At 41.8% G+C, this 19,585-nt stretch overlaps 1 protein-coding gene across 5 annotated transcripts in view; it reads right to left on the minus strand.

Moving 5' to 3' along the window:
- Window positions 1–2,236: 2,236 nt before the first annotated feature.
- The window catches only part of LOC131728612 (E3 ubiquitin-protein ligase RING2-A-like), a 33,551-nt gene continuing 16,202 nt past the window's right edge, over window positions 2,237–19,585 (minus strand). For 4 of the 5 annotated variants that reach the window (XM_059019610.1, XM_059019609.1, XM_059019607.1 and 1 more), the window contains 5 exons: window positions 15,294–15,454; window positions 10,989–11,204; window positions 10,278–10,568; window positions 6,780–6,963; window positions 2,861–3,856 (listed from right to left, as the gene is read on the minus strand). In XM_059019610.1, coding sequence (XP_058875593.1) covers window positions 3,755–3,856; window positions 6,780–6,963; window positions 10,278–10,568; window positions 10,989–11,204; window positions 15,294–15,454 — 954 coding nt within the window. In that variant the 3' untranslated portion in view covers window positions 2,861–3,754. Of the gene's footprint in view, window positions 3,857–6,779; window positions 6,964–10,277; window positions 10,569–10,988; window positions 11,205–15,293; window positions 15,455–19,585 lie in introns of all 5 variants that reach the window. The other variant, XM_059019608.1, reaches the window with a different exon arrangement.

Consider the following 19,585-nt stretch of genomic DNA (forward strand, 5'->3'; position numbering starts at 1 on the left):
GACTAACAGAAGTAGTTTGGAGTAAAATAGATAAAACATCCACAGAAAAAGGATGGCTGTTTTTTAAAAATGTAGTACTAGAGGCGCAAAACAATTACATCCCAAAAGTAGAGAAATCTAAATCTAAAACAAAATGGCCAAAATGGTTTAATAGATCAATTAAAAAAAATATTCAGCGAAAACAGTCACTTTACAGAGCGTTTAAAAGGGACCAAAAACAAAGTACACAGAAAGCGTACTTGGCACTGCAAACACAAGTCAAAAAGGAAGTTAGAAAGGCCAAGAGAGAGATAGAAATCAATATTGCTAAGGGGGCTAAAACCAATTCCAAAATGTTTTTCCAATATTATAACAGCAAGAGAATATTCAAAGAGGAGGTTAAATGTTTAAGAGACACAAATGGCAAAATCATAGATGAAGAAAAAATAGCAAATATATTAAATGATTACTTTTCACAGGTTTTTACAAAGGAGGACACGGACAACATGCCCGACATGTCGACCTGTTCCTATCCAATTTTAAATAACTTTAGCATAACAGAGGCAGAAGTGTTAAAGGGACTAGGAGCTCTTAAAATAAACAAATCCCCTGGGCCGGATGAGATCCTCCCAATAGTACTCAAAGAAGTTATTTACAAACCGCTAACCAAGATCATGCAACAGTCTCTTGACACAGGGGTTGTACCGACAGACTGGAAAATAGCAAACGTAATACCGATCCACAAAAAGGGTGACAAAACCCAACCAGGTAACTACAGACCAATAAGCCTGACTTCTATTATATGTAAACTTAAAGAAACTAGAATAAGATCTAAATGGAAAATTACCTATATGGTAACAATATCCTGGGAGACAGTCAGCATGGTTTTAGGAAAGGGAGATTGTGTCTAACTAACCTGCTTGATTTTTTTGAGGATGCAACATTGAAAATGGATAATTGCAAAGCATACAACATGGTTTATTTAGATTTCCAGAAAGCTTTTGACAAAGTCCTGCATAAAAGATTAATTCTCAAACTGAACGCAGTAGGGATTCAAGGAAATGCATGCACATGGATTAGGGAGTGGTTAACATGTAGAAAACAGAAAGTACTGATTAGAGGAGAAACCTCAAAATGGAGTGAGGTAACCAGTGGTGTACCACAGGGATCAGTATTAGGTCCTCTGCTATTCCTAATCTACATTAATGATTTAGATTCTGGTATAGTAAGCAAACTTGTTAAATTTGCAGACAACACAAAAATAGGAGGAGTGGCAAACACTGTTGCAGCAGCAAAGGTCATTCAAAATGATCTAGACAGCATTCAAAATTGGGCAGACACATGGCAAATGAAATTTAATAGAGAAAAGTGTAAAGTATTGCATGCAGGCAATAAAAATATGCATTATAAATATCATATGGGAGATACTGAAATTGAAGAAGGGAACTATGAAAAATACCTAGGAGTTTATGTTGACTCAGAAATGTCTTCATCTAGACAATGTGGGGAAGCTATAAAAAAGGCCAACAAGATGCTCGGATATATTGTGAAAAGTGTTGAATTTAAATCAAGGGAAGTAATGTTAAAACTTTACAATGCATTAGTAAGACCTCGCCTAGAATATTGTGTTCAGTTCTGGTCACCTCGTTACAAAAAGGATATTGCTGCTCAAGAAAGAGTGCAAAGAAGCGCAACCAGAATTATCCCGGGTTTAAAAGGCATGTCGTATGCAGACAGGCTAAAATAATTGAATCTATTCAGTCTTGGACAAAGAAGACTACGCGTCGATCTGATTCAAACATTCAAAATCAGAACAGAAATAGGAGGCACTTTTTTACACAGAGAATTGTGAGGGTCTGGAACCAACTCCCCAGTAATGTTGTTGAAGCTGACACCCTGGGATCCTTCAAGAAGCTGCTTGATGAGATTCTGGGATCAATAAGCTACTAACAACCAAACGAGCAAGATGGGCCGAATGGCCTCCTCTCGTTTGTAAACATTCTTATGTTCTTACAACTTGACAGAGCTTGAATAATTTTGCCAAGAAGAATGGGTGAATATTGCACAATCCAGATGTGCAAACCTGATAGAGACTTACCTCAAAAGACTCAGCTGTAATTGCTGCCAAAGGTGGTTCTACCAAGTATTAACTCAGGGGGGTGAATACTTATCTAACCAAGACATTTCCGTTTTTTTAATTTTTCATTAACTGTTGTTTCACAATAAAAATTCTCTTGCCTCTTCCAAGTGTTGAGTAGGTTGTGTAAATCAAAAAAAAAAAAAAAAAAAAATTAAATGCATCAAGATTTCAGGTTGTAACACAACAAACTGAAAACGTCCAAGGGGGGTGAATACTTACTATAGGCACTGTACATAGCGTGATTCATAATTCGTGCAACATTATTTTGCATTGATTTCATTCTACCGAAATGTTTATTGAACAAGTCCCTGGTGGCCAAACGAGTGTCACAGAGTGTCTGTCAGACATGTTCCTTTGCGTCTCACCCTCCACATACCCTCCAGTTTCCATGGTGCTCCCACAACGTTGTGCCAATTATGAATCACCCTGCGTATTTCAATGTGCCAGGTTTACATTTGCAGACACATCTCAAGCACTTACATTTTTTGTTGTTGAAAATGAACTTTACAGTGTTAATTTAACTCACAAGTAAAACCTGGTTTAAACTGCTCTGCAATTGGAGTTTTTATTAATATTATTAAGTTCACAGAATGAATGTAAAACCTGGACTGGCTCAAACTGCTTTGCAATGGGAGTCTTATTATTCATAATAGTAACTTATTTACCATGCAATACCCGTGGATGCTGCACGTACACACACATAAAAGCCACCATCAAAAGTCTATTTGCATGGCACAGGTATGTGATGTATTTTTTATTTTATTTTATTTTTTACAAAGGATGTTGCCTAGATACATAGCAATATTATTTTTCCATATAAAAAGTTAAGGTAATAATTAACAAGGTAAAGCCTGCATAGCCTTAAATCTAGTTTCAATTAAAACCTGTAATGGAACAGAAGTCCAGTTACCCAACAGTAAGTGGAAGTGCTACGGAATGGGTTTCTTATATCCAGCCCTGGAGTGACTCAAGACTCAAATTCTCTTCACATCATGAAAACACGGCCATCACTGTAACAGCCTGTATGTTACTAGAAACAGGTCAAATCAATTTGTGAAAGAAAGGGAAGAAGAATTAAATATATATTTAACAAAAAAACAGACAGTCACACGCAAACAGTAGTTGTGGTCAAAGAGTCTTAATAACAGGAATACAAAACTTCAGTCCTCAGTCTTCCAAAAAAAAAAAACAGAAACCCCAAAACGCAGCTCTTCCACTGAAGATCCTTCCGCTGGGTTTTTAAACACAGTCTTTCTCCCGAGTTTTGCATGTGTGTGTTTCCGTTTCATTTTGAGTGTGTCAGTGAGTGAGTGCTTGCCCGAGTTTTGCATGCCTGTGTTTCCGTTTCATTTTGAGTGTGTCAGTGAGTGAGTGCTTGCCCGAGTTTTGCATGCCTGTGTTTCCGTTTCATTTTGAGTGTGTCAGTGAGTGAGTGCTTGCCCGAGTTTTGCATGCCTGTGTTTCCGTTTCATTTTGAGTGTGTCAGTGAGTGAGTGCTTGCCCGAGTTTTGCACGTGCGTGTTTGTTTCATTTTGAGAGCGGCAGTGAGTGAGTGCTTGCGTACGAGCGAGAAAGGTAAGAGAGGGAGAGGGAAGCAGGGAGGAAGGGAAGGGGGGGTGTGCACGCCTCTGCCCATCACTTCTGCTCTTTAGTGGGGGCGTAGTACAGTTCGAGGGGCTTGCTCACTTTCCAGTATTTTTCGTTGACAAGTTCCAGCGTCAGGGATCCATTCAGTGTCTGTGAAGACAAAAGACATGAGGAGAGGGTTCAGCTCATGATACAACTACTGCACACCTGTATACTGGTCTGATGAGGAGAGGGTTCAACTCACGATACAACTACTGCACACCTGTATACTGGTCTGATGAGGAGAGGGTTCAACTCACGATACAACTACTGCACACCTGTATACTGGTCTGATGAGGAGAGGGTTCAACTCATGATACAACTACTGCACACCTGTATACTGGTCTGATGAGGAGAGGGTTCAACTCATGATACAACTACTGCACACCTGTATACTGGTCTGATGAGGAGAGGGTTCAACTCACGATACAACTACTGCACACCTGTATACTGGTCTGATGAGGAGAGGGTTCAACTCATGATACAACTACTGCACACCTGTATACTGGTCTGATGAGGAGAGGGTTCAACTCATGATACAACTACTGCACACCTGTCTACTGGTCTGATGAGGAGAGGGTTCAACTCATGATACAACTACTGCACACCTGTCTACTGGTCTGATGAGGAGAGGGTTCAACTCACGATACAACTACTGCACACCTGTATACTGGTCTGATGAGGAGAGGGTTCAACTCACGATACAACTACTGCACACCTGTATACTGGTCTGATGAGGAGAGGGTTCAACTCACGATACAACTACTGCACACCTGTATACTGGTCTGATGAGGAGAGGGTTCAACTCATGATACAACTACTGCACACCTGTCTACTGGTCTGATGAGGAGAGGGTTCAACTCATGATACAACTACTGCACACCTGTCTACTGGTCTGATGAGGAGAGGGTTCAACTCATGATACAACTACTGCACACCTGTATACTGGTCTGATGAGGAGAGGGTTCAACTCATGATACAACTACTGCACACCTGTCTACTGGTCTGATGAGGAGAGGGTTCAACTCATGATACAACTACTGCACACCTGTATACTGGTCTGATGAGGAGAGGGTTCAACTCATGATACAACTACTGCACACCTGTATACTGGTCTGATGAGGAGAGGGTTCAACTCATGATACAACTACTGCACACCTGTATACTGGTCTGATGAGGAGAGGGTTCAACTCATGATACAACTACTGCACACCTGTATACTGGTCTGATGAGGAGAGGGTTCAACTCACGATACAACTACTGCACACCTGTATACTGGTCTGATGAGGAGAGGGTTCAACTCACGATACAACTACTGCACACCTGTATACTGGTCTGATGAGGAGAGGGTTCAACTCATGATACAACTACTGCACACCTGTATACTGGTCTGATGAGGAGAGGGTTCAACTCACGATACAACTACTGCACACCTGTATACTGGTCTGATGAGGAGAGGGTTCAACTCACAATACAACTACTGCACACCTGTATACTGGTCTGATGAGGAGAGGGTTCAACTCATGATACAACTACTGCACACCTGTATACTGGTCTGATGAGGAGAGGGTTCAACTCATTTACAACTACTGCACACCTGTATACTGGTCTGATGAGGAGAGGGTTCAACTCATTTACAACTACTGCATACCTGTATACTGGTCTGATGAGGAGAGGGTTCAACTCACGATACAACTACTGCACACCTGTATACTGGTCTGATGAGGAGAGGGTTCAACTCACGATACAACTACTGCACACCTGTATACTGGTCTGATGAGGAGAGGGTTCAACTCACGATACAACTACTGCACACCTGTATACTGGTCTGATGAGGAGAGGGTTCAACTCATGATACAACTACTGCACACCTGTATACTGGTCTGATGAGGAGAGGGTTCAACTCATGATACAACTACTGCACACCTGTATACTGGTCTGATGAGGAGAGGGTTCAACTCATGATACAACTACTGCACACCTGTATACTGGTCTGATGAGGAGAGGGTTCAACTCTATTTTGTATTTTGTATTCTGTTTGCTAAACATGTTGCTTTTGTGGCATTTTGACTGTACCCTCAGCCAAAAGACAACCATTTTGTCCTTACATTCCTAAAATGTTTTAGTTCACCTCTAAATCCAAAGAGCCACACTGCAGAGTTGTGGAGCCCCTGTCCTCCACCAGCGGCTCTCAGACTGGGGTTCAAGGACCCCTGGGAGTCTGCAGGAAATTCTGGAAACTTCTATTTTATGTACAAGAAAAGGACTACACAGAAAGCACATACATTAAAGAGCCAAAGTTTTTCTTTCTTGTTTGTGGTTTTCCTTTTTTCTCAGTGTGTGTGTTTGTGTCTGTCTCAGTGTGTGTGTGTGTGTGACTCAGTGTGTGTCTGTCTCAGTGTGTGTGTGTGTGTGTGTGTGTGTCTGTCAGTGTGTGTGTGTGTGTGTGTGTGTCTGTCTCAGTGTGTGTGTGTGTGTGACTCAGTGTGTGTCTGTCTCAGTGTGTGTGTGTGTGTGTGTGTGTCTGTCAGTGTGTGTGTGTGTGTGTGTCTGTCTCAGTGTGTGTGTGTGTGTGACTCAGTGTGTGTCTGTCTCAGTGTGTGTGTGTGTGTGTGTGTGTGTCTGTCTCAGTGTGTGTGTGTGTGTGTCTGTCAGTGTGTGTGTGTGTGTGTGTGTATGTCTGTCTCAGTGTGTGTGTGTGTGTGACTCCGTTTGTGTGTCACTCCATGTGTGTGTGTGTGTGTTTGTGGGTGGGTGTGTCTCAGTGTGTGTGTATGTGCGAGTGTGTGTCTCAGTGTGTGTGTGTGTGTATGTGTGTGCGAGTGTGTGTCTCAGTGTGCGAGTGTGTGACTCAGTGTGTATGTGTATGTGTGTGCGAGTGTGTGTCTCAGTGTGTGTGTGTCTCAGTGTGTGAGTGTGTGTCTCAGTGTGTGTGTGTCTCAGTGTGCGAGTGTGTGTCTCAGTGTGTGTGTGTGCGTGTTTCTCAGTGCGTGCCTCATGCACGCCCTGCATATCTCTCAGCGGGTACACGTACAGTGAACTGGCCTCCGGAGGTGGTGATGTAGATGGTGTACTGCTTCTCGCTCACTTCCTCCAGGCTGACGGCCCCGCCCCCAGCACTGCTCTCCAGCGCCCTCTGCTGCTCCTCCAGGGCAATGCGCAGGGCCAGGTACTTGGACAGGTGGTCAACTGTGGCGTTGGCTGTGGTCTTCACATACCTGCAAGTGAGCGAGGAGAACGCAGAGAGACAGACAGACAGTCAGGGGTCATTATAAATAACCCTGTAAATATATGGTTTCTAAATTAAATGTTTAAACCTGCTGGCTAAACCGACGCTTACCGTTTAAACTGACACGCACATTTTAATAACTATTTATATTCTACTTCTTTCTATTTTACTTTTGTATTCATTTATATTGATTTTTACACAAAGTATTCATTTAGTTATAGTGCGTTAAAATGCATCGCAGTACTAGAAATAAAATAAACGAGATTAACGTTTTTATTAATTGTAAAAAACACATTTTTAAAACAATAATCAATGCATGAGGTGCGCTCCAAATATGTTTTTAACCCTTTAAATCCTTAACAGATTTAACAGGAACATAAACATACCCACTGACTGCAAATAAAACAATAAATACATCAGAGGTCTGATCAGATGATTGTTTTATCTGATTGTACCGACTCATCTATTAACTGACTAGCTTTAAAAAACAACTACACACTAAGTGATGCACTGCTCAGACACGGGGAGCTCTGTGTTGAAAAGGTGGGGACACACTGGGGTATCTGATTAGACACGGGGGGGTCTGTGTTGAAAAGGTGGGGACACACTGGGGTATCTGATTAGACACGGGGGGTCTGTGTTGAAAAGGTGGGGACACACTGGGGTATCTGATCAGACACGTGGGGCTCTGTGTTGAAAAGGTGGGGACACACTGGGGTATCTGATTAGACACGTGGGGCTCTGTGTTGAAAAGGTGGGGACACACTGGGGTATTTGATTAGACACGGGGGGGCTCTGTGATTAAAAGGTGGGGGGACACTGGGGTATCTGATTAGACACGTGGGAGCTCTGTGTTGAAAAGCTGGGGACACACTGGGGTATCTGATTAGACACGGGGGGTCTCTGTGTTGAAAAGGTGGGGACACACTGGGGTATATGATTAGACACGGGGGGCTCTGTGTTGAAAAGGTGGGGACACACTGGGGTATCTGATTAGACACGGGGGGGCTCTGTGTTGAAAAGGTGGGGACACACTGGGCCCCTGTGTGCATTTGTGTGTTATGTGTTGTATGTTGCGTGCGTGTGTTAATGTTGGTGTATAGATTGGTACACGGGATATAAACGGGTCTGTGTTTCACGTGTATTTAAAAAGTGTAGATTTGTATTTAGGCACGAGGAGGGCACAAATCACTTCACGTGCTGGTTAAATGTAATATGTGAGCACGGGGTTGCACAGAATTAATTCACGTGCTGGGATTCAAGTGAATAATTAATTAGTAATTGAATCCCAGCACAACAGTATATATAGACGCACATTTCATTCAGTCGGGGTTGTGTGTTCGGTGAGTGAAGAACGGGAGAGAGGAGGAGAAAGAAAGTAAAATAACGTAACGTAAATAAGTGTTTAAACTCACCGTGTGTGTTTGTCTGTCCGTGCACCGTTTGTTAAGTGTCTAGTCCGTTTTGTTCGTCTATTTATTTTGGCCTCAAGTGCCGTGTGCTGTGTTTTGTTGTTTCAAACCTTTTATTTTCCGTTCTGTTTATTAAATGCTGAGCGAAAGCATTCGCTCAGCTTCACCAAACCACACATCTCTGTCTTTATTTCCTGCTTCTGGTCTGACGCCACCCACTCCGGCCGTCTTTGTGACAATGCCCCAGCTACAGAAACTGCCCCCCCTACCTTTGAAACCAAAGTTACGCCCCTGGTATTATACCTTTCTAACAGCTGAGAATCTGAAATTAAGAGAATAACGTTGATGAAATATACCCTACATCGAAAATTCATTTCTCTTTAGAAATGTCTCCATATGTAGTGATCTCCAACCTAAAAACTGTAAAGTATCAGTGGTAGCCACAACCCTCAGGAAGTCGGATCAGAAAGAATTGTATAAATATCATGTCTGGTTTTCATTTTATACCACATTGTTTGACGGGTGTGTAATGTGAAGAAGTTCACCATCAGATAGATCTGTCCACTCATCAATATCTTCTGTAATTCCTGGTTATGTAAAGCAATGTAGTCTGCTCTCCGGTAATGCTGCGCTTTAAAATCATGATATATACAGCAATCAAAACCAAAACCTACGATACTGAAATGCTGCAGCTCATAATAAAATGTATCTCTATTGGCCTGAGGCTTTAATGAAATGCATTTTGATTGGAGAGTCATCCACGATGTTTAGCCTATAAATATTTCATTACAGTTGATATTTTGTTCATTTATTTTTGGGTTTATAAACATTGTGGATGGTTTCTGATAAGCTTGTACTTGTGATCGTTGAATCTCCCGAAAAAAATAATAATAACAATTTGTCGAGCTTTCTGTCTATCTAACTTTACTTTTGAAAGTATATAAAAACCATCCCTGATTGGTTGTTGCTGCCTTTGGAGAGGTCAGTCATTTGGTAAGCAACCAATGGTTGTTTAAAAAGACTTAACCCTTTGCGGTCCATTGTCGGACTGGGTCCGACATTGCAATTATTCCTCACAGGTCCTTTCATTATAGCAACGCAATAAACGGGTGTTTAGTCGTTTTTTCTCCGGAAAAAGCCGAGAAAACCATTCAATTGCCGAGTGGGAGCGACAGGAGCTGAGACAAGCCGGAAAAAAAAAAAAAAAAAAAAAGGCGTATCTCATGAATAGTCATACATGGTATCAGGTATCAGATAACGGGGCGTTCATAGTAAACAAGCTGGCTGAGTGCGTCAGCGCACAGAGACTATCATGGCCGTTTGCAGAGCTTTTTTCAGATGTTATAGTAATAAAATAATGACTTGGATCGCATTATTGAGGAGTTTGGTGATAAAACGAGTGATCAGGAGATGATCGATCGGTATGTACGACTATTATTATTATTATTATTATTTATTTATTACATAGGTGAACGCTATAGCAAACGAAAGGGTGGGGCGGGGCTGGAGATGCCTAGTGAGTGCTTTGTTGATATGCAGGGCCATTTAAACCCGTTTGACTGTGAAAAAAAATACTTTTAAACAGCGCGTGTGAAAATTAATTAGACCTGGCATGCCTGACGCGCAGTTAATAAATGGACTGCAAAGGGTTAAAATGGGCGTCTAAGGTCAACATTACATCTTCGTAAATATATGAACGATTTCTAGCGACGCTGTAGCGGAAGGGTTAAACTGATAGTAAAACCAGGAATGGATCTGCAATGGAAGTCTTATTTCCATCCCTGCATTATACCCCCTCGATTGAGATCCGATTAGCTGACCGCTGTGTCTCGCTGATCGGTTCTCCGATTCCACCCCGACTGATCTCCAGTCTCGTTCACCGCCCCCTCACCTGGTCTGCGAGTACTGATCCTTGTCCACCAGTAGGGGGTGTGGCCTGAAGACCAGTTCAATCTCAGAGCTGGATGATTCGTGGGGGCTGGTCACGCCCCCCTCGTGTGACTGGTCGAGGTCAGGGCAGGACTCGTCAGAGGCCTTGGAGCGCTTGCGACTGGGCCCCGCCTCCTGGGCGGCGCTGTGGGTGGAGCCGTGGCTCAGATGGGAGCGGCTGTCACAGTTGTCCTCCGCGCCGCTGAACGTGGTGTTGTCAGACTCCTGCTGATGCTTCCGCACGCGCTGTGCTCTGAAACACGAGGTAGCTTGGTCAGCACTGCAGTTATAAAGCTTACAAAACACTGCCTTCACACAGCATGCACATGAAAAAACACTGCCTTCACACAGCCTGCACATGAAAACACTGCCTTCACACAGCCTGCACATGAAAAAACACTGCCTTCACACAGCCTGCACATGAAAAAACACTGCCTTCACACAGCCTGCACATGAAAAAACACTGCCTTCACACAGCATGCACATGAAAAAACACTGCCTTCACACAGCATGCACATGAAAAAACACTGCCTTCACACAGCTTAGGACACTGACTTTACAAGGCTCAGTCAGGAAAAACAGATATTTACTAATGTAAAATCCTGTCCTCTATGCTGCAGCCCAGTTCAGATACGGAGTGCAGTGCTGTATGTTGCACTGTATTGTACTGTACCTGTGCATGGCCTGCATCTTGAGCCCCTCCTCGATGCTGGAGCTCAGGGCCTGCTGGTTGTGCAGCCGGCTCAGCCTGGCCAGCACTCTATCCTGGTGCGCCTCGTACTCGTCCCGGCTCGGGTAGATCTTGGAGATGAGGGCGTCGAAGTTCGGGTCAGGGCGTAGGGAGCGTTTCGAGACAAGCTTTTTACGACACGTTGGACACTCCTTGTTACTACGTGGTCAGAAATGAAACAAACTGACAGGCGTCACCATACACAGGTCTATTTTACTGTATTTATCCTTAATTATACAGGATAAGCAATTACAGTCACATGGATGCAGTGCATTCAGTATAGCTTGCTGTTTTACAGTGGGATCCTGTGCTGCACTTCAGTAAAAGCTATACTGACTGAGCGCTCCTCCACAGCAGGCAGGTGCTGACACTCCGGGGAGGCTGGGAAGCACCATTGATATACTGAATAATCAAAGGGTACTTACACAGGACGTTTTCAATAGTCTTTAATAAAATGTCTTCAAAACACTCTTAAGTGGCAAATTTAGTGTTACTAGAAACTAGGGGTGCAACAATGAATCGATGCATTGATTGATCATCTGTCCTTAAATTTCCCGAGCTTCGATTACATATTGGTGAATCGATGCACAGAAGTCTCCTGTTGCCGGTTTACATTAAAACCTTGAGTGCGTTCGAGTGCTAGTACGGTAGATTAGCGTGTTGCTAGGATACACACTTTAGGTCTCTACATTCGCGTTTTGTTTTAAATCTATTACATCTACCGATTACCTTCTTTTGTTTAAAGCATGTTGTGTTTGGATTACACGGCAATATTATATAAAAAGAAGCTGAATTTAGTACGATAGTTAAATTAGTCAGGATTTGTGAGATTAGTTTAATGTTGTGCTTTTGGACATAAAATGTTAGTACAATAATGAACAACCATAGTTCAGATAGAAATGACTTCTGTTAAAACATAGTATTTTTTATTATTATTACAATGTTAAAGGAACATATTATTTTCAGTTGTTAAAACTCAAGTCCTTTGTATTTCTTTTTTTTAAATCAGAAGTGTTCTAATTTGAATGTAAGTTGTGTCTTTTTGCTTAATGCACAACAGTGTTTTTAGTTATCATACACATGGGAGAAGTCATGCGCAAAAAACACTCATTATCATATAACAGACGTATCCCCCCAACTCAACACGACACGACCATCATGACAGTAAACAGACACAATGAAGCGTTCTTACCTTTGTTTAAGTTAGTGATCAGCAGATGTGTCAGCTGCACGAAGAGCACAGCGTGTGTTTTTCACTAACTCCACTGTGCAGAATAAATGATTTTTTTTCTATGGGTAAATATCGGGACTTTCTTCCAATGCATCGGGACGCGGGACAATTGCTAGGAAATCGGGACTGTCCCAACCATATAGGGACTGTTGGCATGTATGTTATCGTTGATAATTGCCTATATAGTAATCAAATACGAAATTAGTGTGCCAATTGCACCACTACTAAAATGCTTGGACTAAAGGTCTTTCTCAATGTCTTTTAATCAAAACGCTAGTCCTTAGTAGTTCAATAACTTTAACACTACTGCTGTAGTTATGATATGCATTGCGTTATGCAGGTCCTGATACGATATGAATCACAATCCATGTGGAGGTCCTCTACTGACGGACTGGTCATGCCTTCCCTCCACTCTCCCTCCTTCCGTGCCTCTCCTTCTCTTCCCTAGCCCCTCTGTGTTGGAACCAGCTACAGGAGAACTTCAGGACGGCTCCGTCTCTCTCTGCCTTCCGCCACCTCCTCAAGAGCCCCCTGTTTAGCCTGCGCTTGTAGATCTCGTAATCTACCCCTGCTACTATGCATTGGACTTCCCTGATCTACGCATTACTGGATCCTCAGCTAATGCACTTTCACTATTTTATCATTGTTGATATAACTTGTTGTAATCTTAACTTGCTGCATCCTTGTTCAGATTGTATTTTAGTAATATTATTTGCACTTACATTAAACTATACTATATTATATATTAAGTTTGCATTGTAACCCTGTACTGCTCATTGCAACACCTGCAAGTCATCTTGGATAAAGGTGTCCGCCAAATAAATAAATAATTATAATAAATTATATACAAATGATACATACCTGTATTACAATACATCATTTAAGGAAGTATCACGATTCAGATACCCAACGAATCATTACAACCCTAATAGTTATATGTTAAATAGACAGGGAGAGTGGACACTGAGGCTGCCCTGCATTGGGCTTTTCTGCATTGCGGTGTGTTCCTCTGTATTGTATTGCATTGTGTTGTGGTGTGTTCCTCTGTATTGCATTGTGTTGTAGTGTGTTCCTTTGTATTGCATTGTGTTGTGGTGTGTTCCTCTGTATTGCATTGTGTTGTGGTGTGTTCCTCTGTATTGCATTGTGTTGTGGTGTGTTCCTCTGTATTGCATTGTGTTGTGGTGTGTTCCTATGTATTGCATTGCATTGTGTTGTGGTGTGTTCCTCTGTATTGCATTGTGTTGTGGTGTGTTCCTCTGTATTGCATTGTGTTGTGGTGTGTTCCTCTGTATTGCATTGTGTTGTAGTGTGTTCCTTTGTATTGCATTGTGTTGTGGTGTGTTCCTCTGTATTGCATTGTGTTGTGGTGTGTTCCTCTGTATTGCATTGTGTTGTGGTGTGTTCCTCTGTATTGCATTGTGTTGTAGTGTGTTCCTTTGTATTGCATTGTGTTGTGGTGTGTTCCTCTGTATTGCATTGTGTTGTGGTGTGTTCCTCTGTATTGCATTGTGTTGTGGTGTGTTCCTCTGTATTGCATTGTGTTGTGGTGTGTTCCTCTGTATTGCATTGTGTTGTGGTGTGTTCCTTTGTATTGCATTGTGTTGTGGTGTGTTCCTCTGTATTGCATTGTGTTGTGGTGTGTTCCTCTGTATTGCATTGTGTTGTGGTGTGTTCCTCTGTATTGCATTGTGTTGTGTTCCTCTGTATTGCATTGTGTTGTGGTGTGTTCCTCTGTATTGCATTGTGTTGTGGTGTGTTCCTCTGTATTGCATTGTGTTGTGGTGTGTTCCTCTGTATTGCATTGTGTTGTGGTGTGTTCCTCTGTATTGCATTGTGTTGTGGTCTGTTCCTCTGTATTGCATTGTGTTGTGGTCTGTTCCTCTGTATTGCATTGTGTTGTGGTGTGTTCCTCTGTATTGCATTGTGTTGTGGTGTGTTCCTCTGTATTGCATTGTGTTGTGGTGTGTTCCTTTGTATTGCATTGTGTTGTGGTGTGTTCCTCTGTATTGCATTGTGTTGTGGTGTGTTCCTCTGTATTGCATTGTGTTGTGGTGTGTTCCTTTGTATTGCATTGTGTTGTGGTGTGTTCCTCTGTATTGCATTGTGTTGTGGTGTGTTCCTCTGTATTGCATTGTGTTGTGGTGTGTTCCTCTGTATTGCATTGTGTTGTGTTGTGTTCCTCTGTATTGCATTGTGTTGTGGTGTGTTCCTCTGTATTGCATTGTGTTGTGGTGTGTTCCTCTGTATTGCATTGTGTTGTGGTCTGTTCCTCTGTATTGCATTGTGTTGTGGTGTGTTCCTCTGTATTGCATTGTGTTGTGGTGTGTTCCTCTGTATTGCATTGTGTTGTGGTGTGTTCCTCTGTATTGCATTGTGTTGTGGTGTGTTCCTCTGTATTGCATTGTGTTGTGGTGTGTTCCTCTGTATTGCATTGTGTTGTGGTGTGTTCCTCTGTATTGCATTGTGTTGTGGTGTGTTCCTCTGTATTGCATTGTGTTGTGGTGTGTTCCTCTGTATTGCATTGTGTTGTGGTGTGTTCTTCTGTATTGCATTGTGTTGTGGTGTGTTCCTCTGTATTGCATTGTGTTGTGGTGTGTTCCTCTGTATTGCATTGTGTTGTGGTGTGTTCCTCTGTATTGCATTGTGTTGTGGTGTGTTCCTCTGTATTGCATTGTGTTGTGGTGTGTTCCTCTGTATTGCATTGCATTGTGTTGTGGTGTGTTCCTATGTATTGCATTGCATTGTGTTGTGGTGTGTTCCTCTGTATTGCATTGTGTTGTGGTGTGTTCCTCTGCATTGCATTGTGTTGTGGTGTGTTCCTCTGTATTGCATTGCATTGTGTTGTGGTGTGTTCCTCTGCATTGCATTGTGCTGTATTGCATTGCATTGTGTTGTGTTGTGCTGTGTTGCACTGTGCAGTATTGCATTGCATTGCGTTCCATTGTATTGATTTTCATCGTGTTGTGTTTCTCTGCATTGCCTTGCACTGTGTGGGGTTGCATTGAGTTTCTTACCCGCTGCGCAGTGCGGTGACGATGCAGTCGGAGCAGAAGCGGTGCAGACACTCCTTGGTGGTCATGGTGTTCTTCAGCATGTCCAGGCAGATGGGGCACATGAGCTCGCTGTGCAGGCTGCGTGGGGACACCGCGATCTCAGTGCCGTCCATGACCGCCTCCTGCAGGACACACAGCACAGCACAGTGAGGGGCGGGGGGGATGCTACTTATTCATTCATTACTTAATTCATTCAATGTTTCTTTTTATCTTTCTTTCAAGCTCTCAATCTTTCTTTTAATCCATTTCAATATTTTCTGTCTATCTCTCAATCATAACTTTTTTTGAAAATGAAAATTAACTTTTACAATAAGAAAATGAAATACCATCACAAAAATGTTCATTGACATCATACAACTGTTTTTAAAATTCAAAAATCAGATCCACTGATTATAAAATCACACAAGAAATGAAAGCAACACAGACACCTGCAGCACAGCTTATTACAAACTGTGCAGAAAGGGAGGCCCTGGCAGCATGAAGGTAAGAAAACACCACTCTAACACATCAGAATGTAGGCTAGTATCTACAAAGAGCCCAGCTAAAAAAAAATACAAATGAAGCTGAATTCCAGCAGTGGCTTATCCTGACAGGGTATATAGGCTGAACAAGTCAACCCCTAAGGAACTTCACACAGAGTAGAAATATAAAAGAAACCAATTCAGTGTCAAACATTTCAACTAGAAGCAGGGCTGGATTAACGCATAGGCAAACCAGACACTGCCGAGGCCCAAAGTCATGGGGGGGGGGGGCAAAGTCATGGGGGGGGCCAAAGTCATGGGGGGGGCCAAAACAAAAAGGTTTTTTTTTTTTTTTTTTAAACAGATATGGAATTGCGTGCAAACTGGAAGAACTTCACTCACTGACATTTCAGCTGAGGCCGTGTATCGCACTCAAATCAAACTGGCTGACCCAATACTTGTGTCTTGCTCACTTTCGCGCAGCGACACAACTACATTCCAGGTCAGTCAGTGTGATTTTGCTTGAATACAGCAAACAATGTCTCTTTCATGGGCAGCAAAGCATAAACACAAGAAACAGGAAGAAGAATGCAAGCGGCAAAGGGGGGCATTAGAAATATTTTTACAAATCTGTGCTGAAAGCACCGAACTGCCAAAAACATTATCCCTGACCCTGGAGAGAGAGAATTTTCTTTAACGAAGCGTGTCAAAAAACACCTCCGATCAACAGCAAAGCAAGGAAAGCAAACTGCCTTCGCTGTATTGAAGATTGAGAAAGAAGTAAGCCACGTTCAACTGCATTTGGCTTAAGGTTGCCAACTGTCCATTAAGGCCAGTCTGAAAAAAGTCACATTTTAACACTAAAACATAAATAAATTAAAACAAATGTCCATTATTTTTAATCTAAATAAATATGGTATACTGTATTTTGTATTGCTTGCAGCTTTCCCGATCAGCTCGAATGATATATACCTTGGGCAGCAGTGTGGAGTAGTGGTTCGGGCTCTGGACTCTTGACCAGAGGACCGTGGGTTCAATCCCAGGTGGGGGACACTGCTGCTGTACCCTTGAGCAAGGTACTTTACCTAGATTGCTCCAGTAAAAACCCAACTGTATAAATGGGTAATTTTATGTAAAAATAATGTGTAAAAAATAATGTAATTGTATGTAAAAATAATGTGATATCTTGTAACAATTGTAAGTCGCCCTGGATAAGGACGTCTGCTAAGAAATAAATAATAATACCTACACCTTATGTGATGACTGTGAAAAGTATCAAAAGAAGAATGCCAATTAACAACACTGTGCTGAAATTATTATATGCATTCTTCATCCATGTAAGTAAACAAAGCATAGCGAGCTCGGGAGAAATCGTCCAACCTGCAATACTTTTTTGTTATTGGAAATATGCTGGATAGCCTAGATGGAATTTATGCAATAACAAGTGACTGACTGACTGATTAAAACTGGCACAAAACTGCGCTCTTGTATATACCTTACGTTTCCTACACTAGCCAAGGTTGCCATTAATATGTTGACTTTGCCACCCAGTACTGCAGAATTATTAACAAGTTTTTTTTGCAGATGAACCTTGTAAAAACAGACGCCAGAAATCAATTGTCTCCAGACATTATGAATGGAATTCTGACAATCAAAACGCATGTTAAAATCAGCACCAGCTTCAAACCAACGATCCAGTCTGCACGTGTCCATATATGACCAGATGAAGTAAATAAGACCTAAAGAAATGTAAGTACACAAAACTAGACTATTTTATGATGTATTTCTATGTATTGTTTCTATTTGTTTTTTAAATGCTGTCTCATATGTATACTTTGACAGAAGCGCCTGTTATAGCAAACATGTATTTTCATTTTAAAACATGGTATCTGGTGCCACCTGAGGAAGCCATGCTTTTTGAGTGTCTTGTACTTCCCGAGGAAGCCATGCTTTTTGAGTGTCTTGTACTTCCCGAGGAAGCCATGCTTTTTGAGTGTCTTGTACTTCCCGAGGAAGCCATGCTTTTTGAGAGTCTTGTACTTCCTCGCTCATTTCACGTGGACAGTGAAATTGAACCCACCCTTCACTGGCTTCTTTCATGTCAATAACCAATCAGCCACTTCCCCTACTGACAGACATGCTTTCAACCACTAACACGCTTTGACCCAGAACACACTGCTGAGGAAAAATGACCCAGGAAGTACAAGTGCAAAGAGAGTGACAGAGACAACACAGACAGACGGCACAAGGAAGTCTAAGAAAGCAAAGTGCAGGGATGGCAATAAGACTCTTGCAGCAGTTTCACCCATGCCAGGTTTTACTACGAGCCAGATAAGCCTCAGTGTCTAGGTATCAAGCTCAGGTGTGTCTTTGCTCACAGTAAAACCAGGAATGGATCAATCTGCTATGCAACGCAAGTCTTATTTCTATCCATGAACAGTTTTGATGATAAGAAGATGAGCATTGGCCAGTCTAGCTCTGCTCTGCTCTTCTCCACTCCTCTCCACTCCACTCCACTCCACTCCACTCCACAGCACGTCTGGGACAGCAAATTGAAACAGGCAGCATTCCAAAAAATATTTTAAGAGTAAGGAGCTTCAATTTAGTAGATTTAACAGTTGCCTTTTTTATTGTATGGGTTTAACAATTCATTATGTATTGATGAATCATGATACTTTCTTTACATGATATAGCGTATCGTAGGTATCGTAAAAAGACCACAACAACAACATCACAGCTCATTGTTGAACCAAATGGTTCTTGAATGAAGGATAAGTGTGTTGCATTGTTGAGTAATACTTAACAAAATGGTCCGTCAGTAAATGATCATTTAATGCATCGCACAAGTAGCCCATCAGGGCCATCCCATGTATGGTGAGACATTAGGGGATTGATACCGTTCCTGTTATGCTATGCTGCATATATCGTAATTACGGTATCCAACGGTTAATGCTATGCTCATGTTCCTATGAACAACATGAAGGAAAAGGTCATTTTCATATGAACACCTGTTTATTCAACGTACAAAACAAGTGTCAGTCCTGCTCCGCTTCCTCACCCAGCCTCACACTGGAGCATTCCATCCATTCCAGTCTACCAGTCTGTCAATCATAGCTGTTTTGCCATTGCATTTTTCTACTGCAAACATGCTTCTAAACCCAGCGATGATACTTGCAGCCTTAGCAGTGTCTGAGGAAGATATTTTTGTGAACTGATTATACTGTATTATAATGGTTTTAAAGGAAACTGTCAACAACACAGAATACAAGTTTCAATGTCTCAATTAGCAGAGACAAGTGACTGCAGCGGGATAGCCTGTTTATAGTATTCAAACTTTTTTAGGTAAGTGAAGAAATCTTTTTTTGTACAAGCTCTGTGTGTGTGTAATACTCATTAGTAACAACATTGGAAGCTTGTTTGTGCAATGTCACGTGAACAGTAGATATAAATCCAATAACATACGTCTTAGTATTGAAATGTATTTTGTACGGTGTTGCTGCACGTATTTGATTTACCCTCTGCTCTCACATAATAATCTGTAATAGCAAATGTTTGTGTTTTAAACAATATGACCAATCACTTCCTAATTCTCTTTACCATCAACTGAACACAGCACTTTATTTTTTTTGTACTAACAAGCGCCACGTTGAGAAGGATCTATCTTAATAGAATAATACACTCTGTGGTAGTGTGCAGCATATATTGTGCAGCTTTAAGATGTTCTTTTAAAGTTTTAAAATTCTGATTGACTTAAAAAAAATGTTAAAATTACTATGCCTTTTTTTCTGTCAT

This window comes from Acipenser ruthenus, unplaced genomic scaffold, assembly GCF_902713425.1.
Source record: "Acipenser ruthenus unplaced genomic scaffold, fAciRut3.2 maternal haplotype, whole genome shotgun sequence".
In the NCBI taxonomy this organism is placed as follows: Eukaryota; Metazoa; Chordata; class Actinopteri; order Acipenseriformes; family Acipenseridae; genus Acipenser; species Acipenser ruthenus.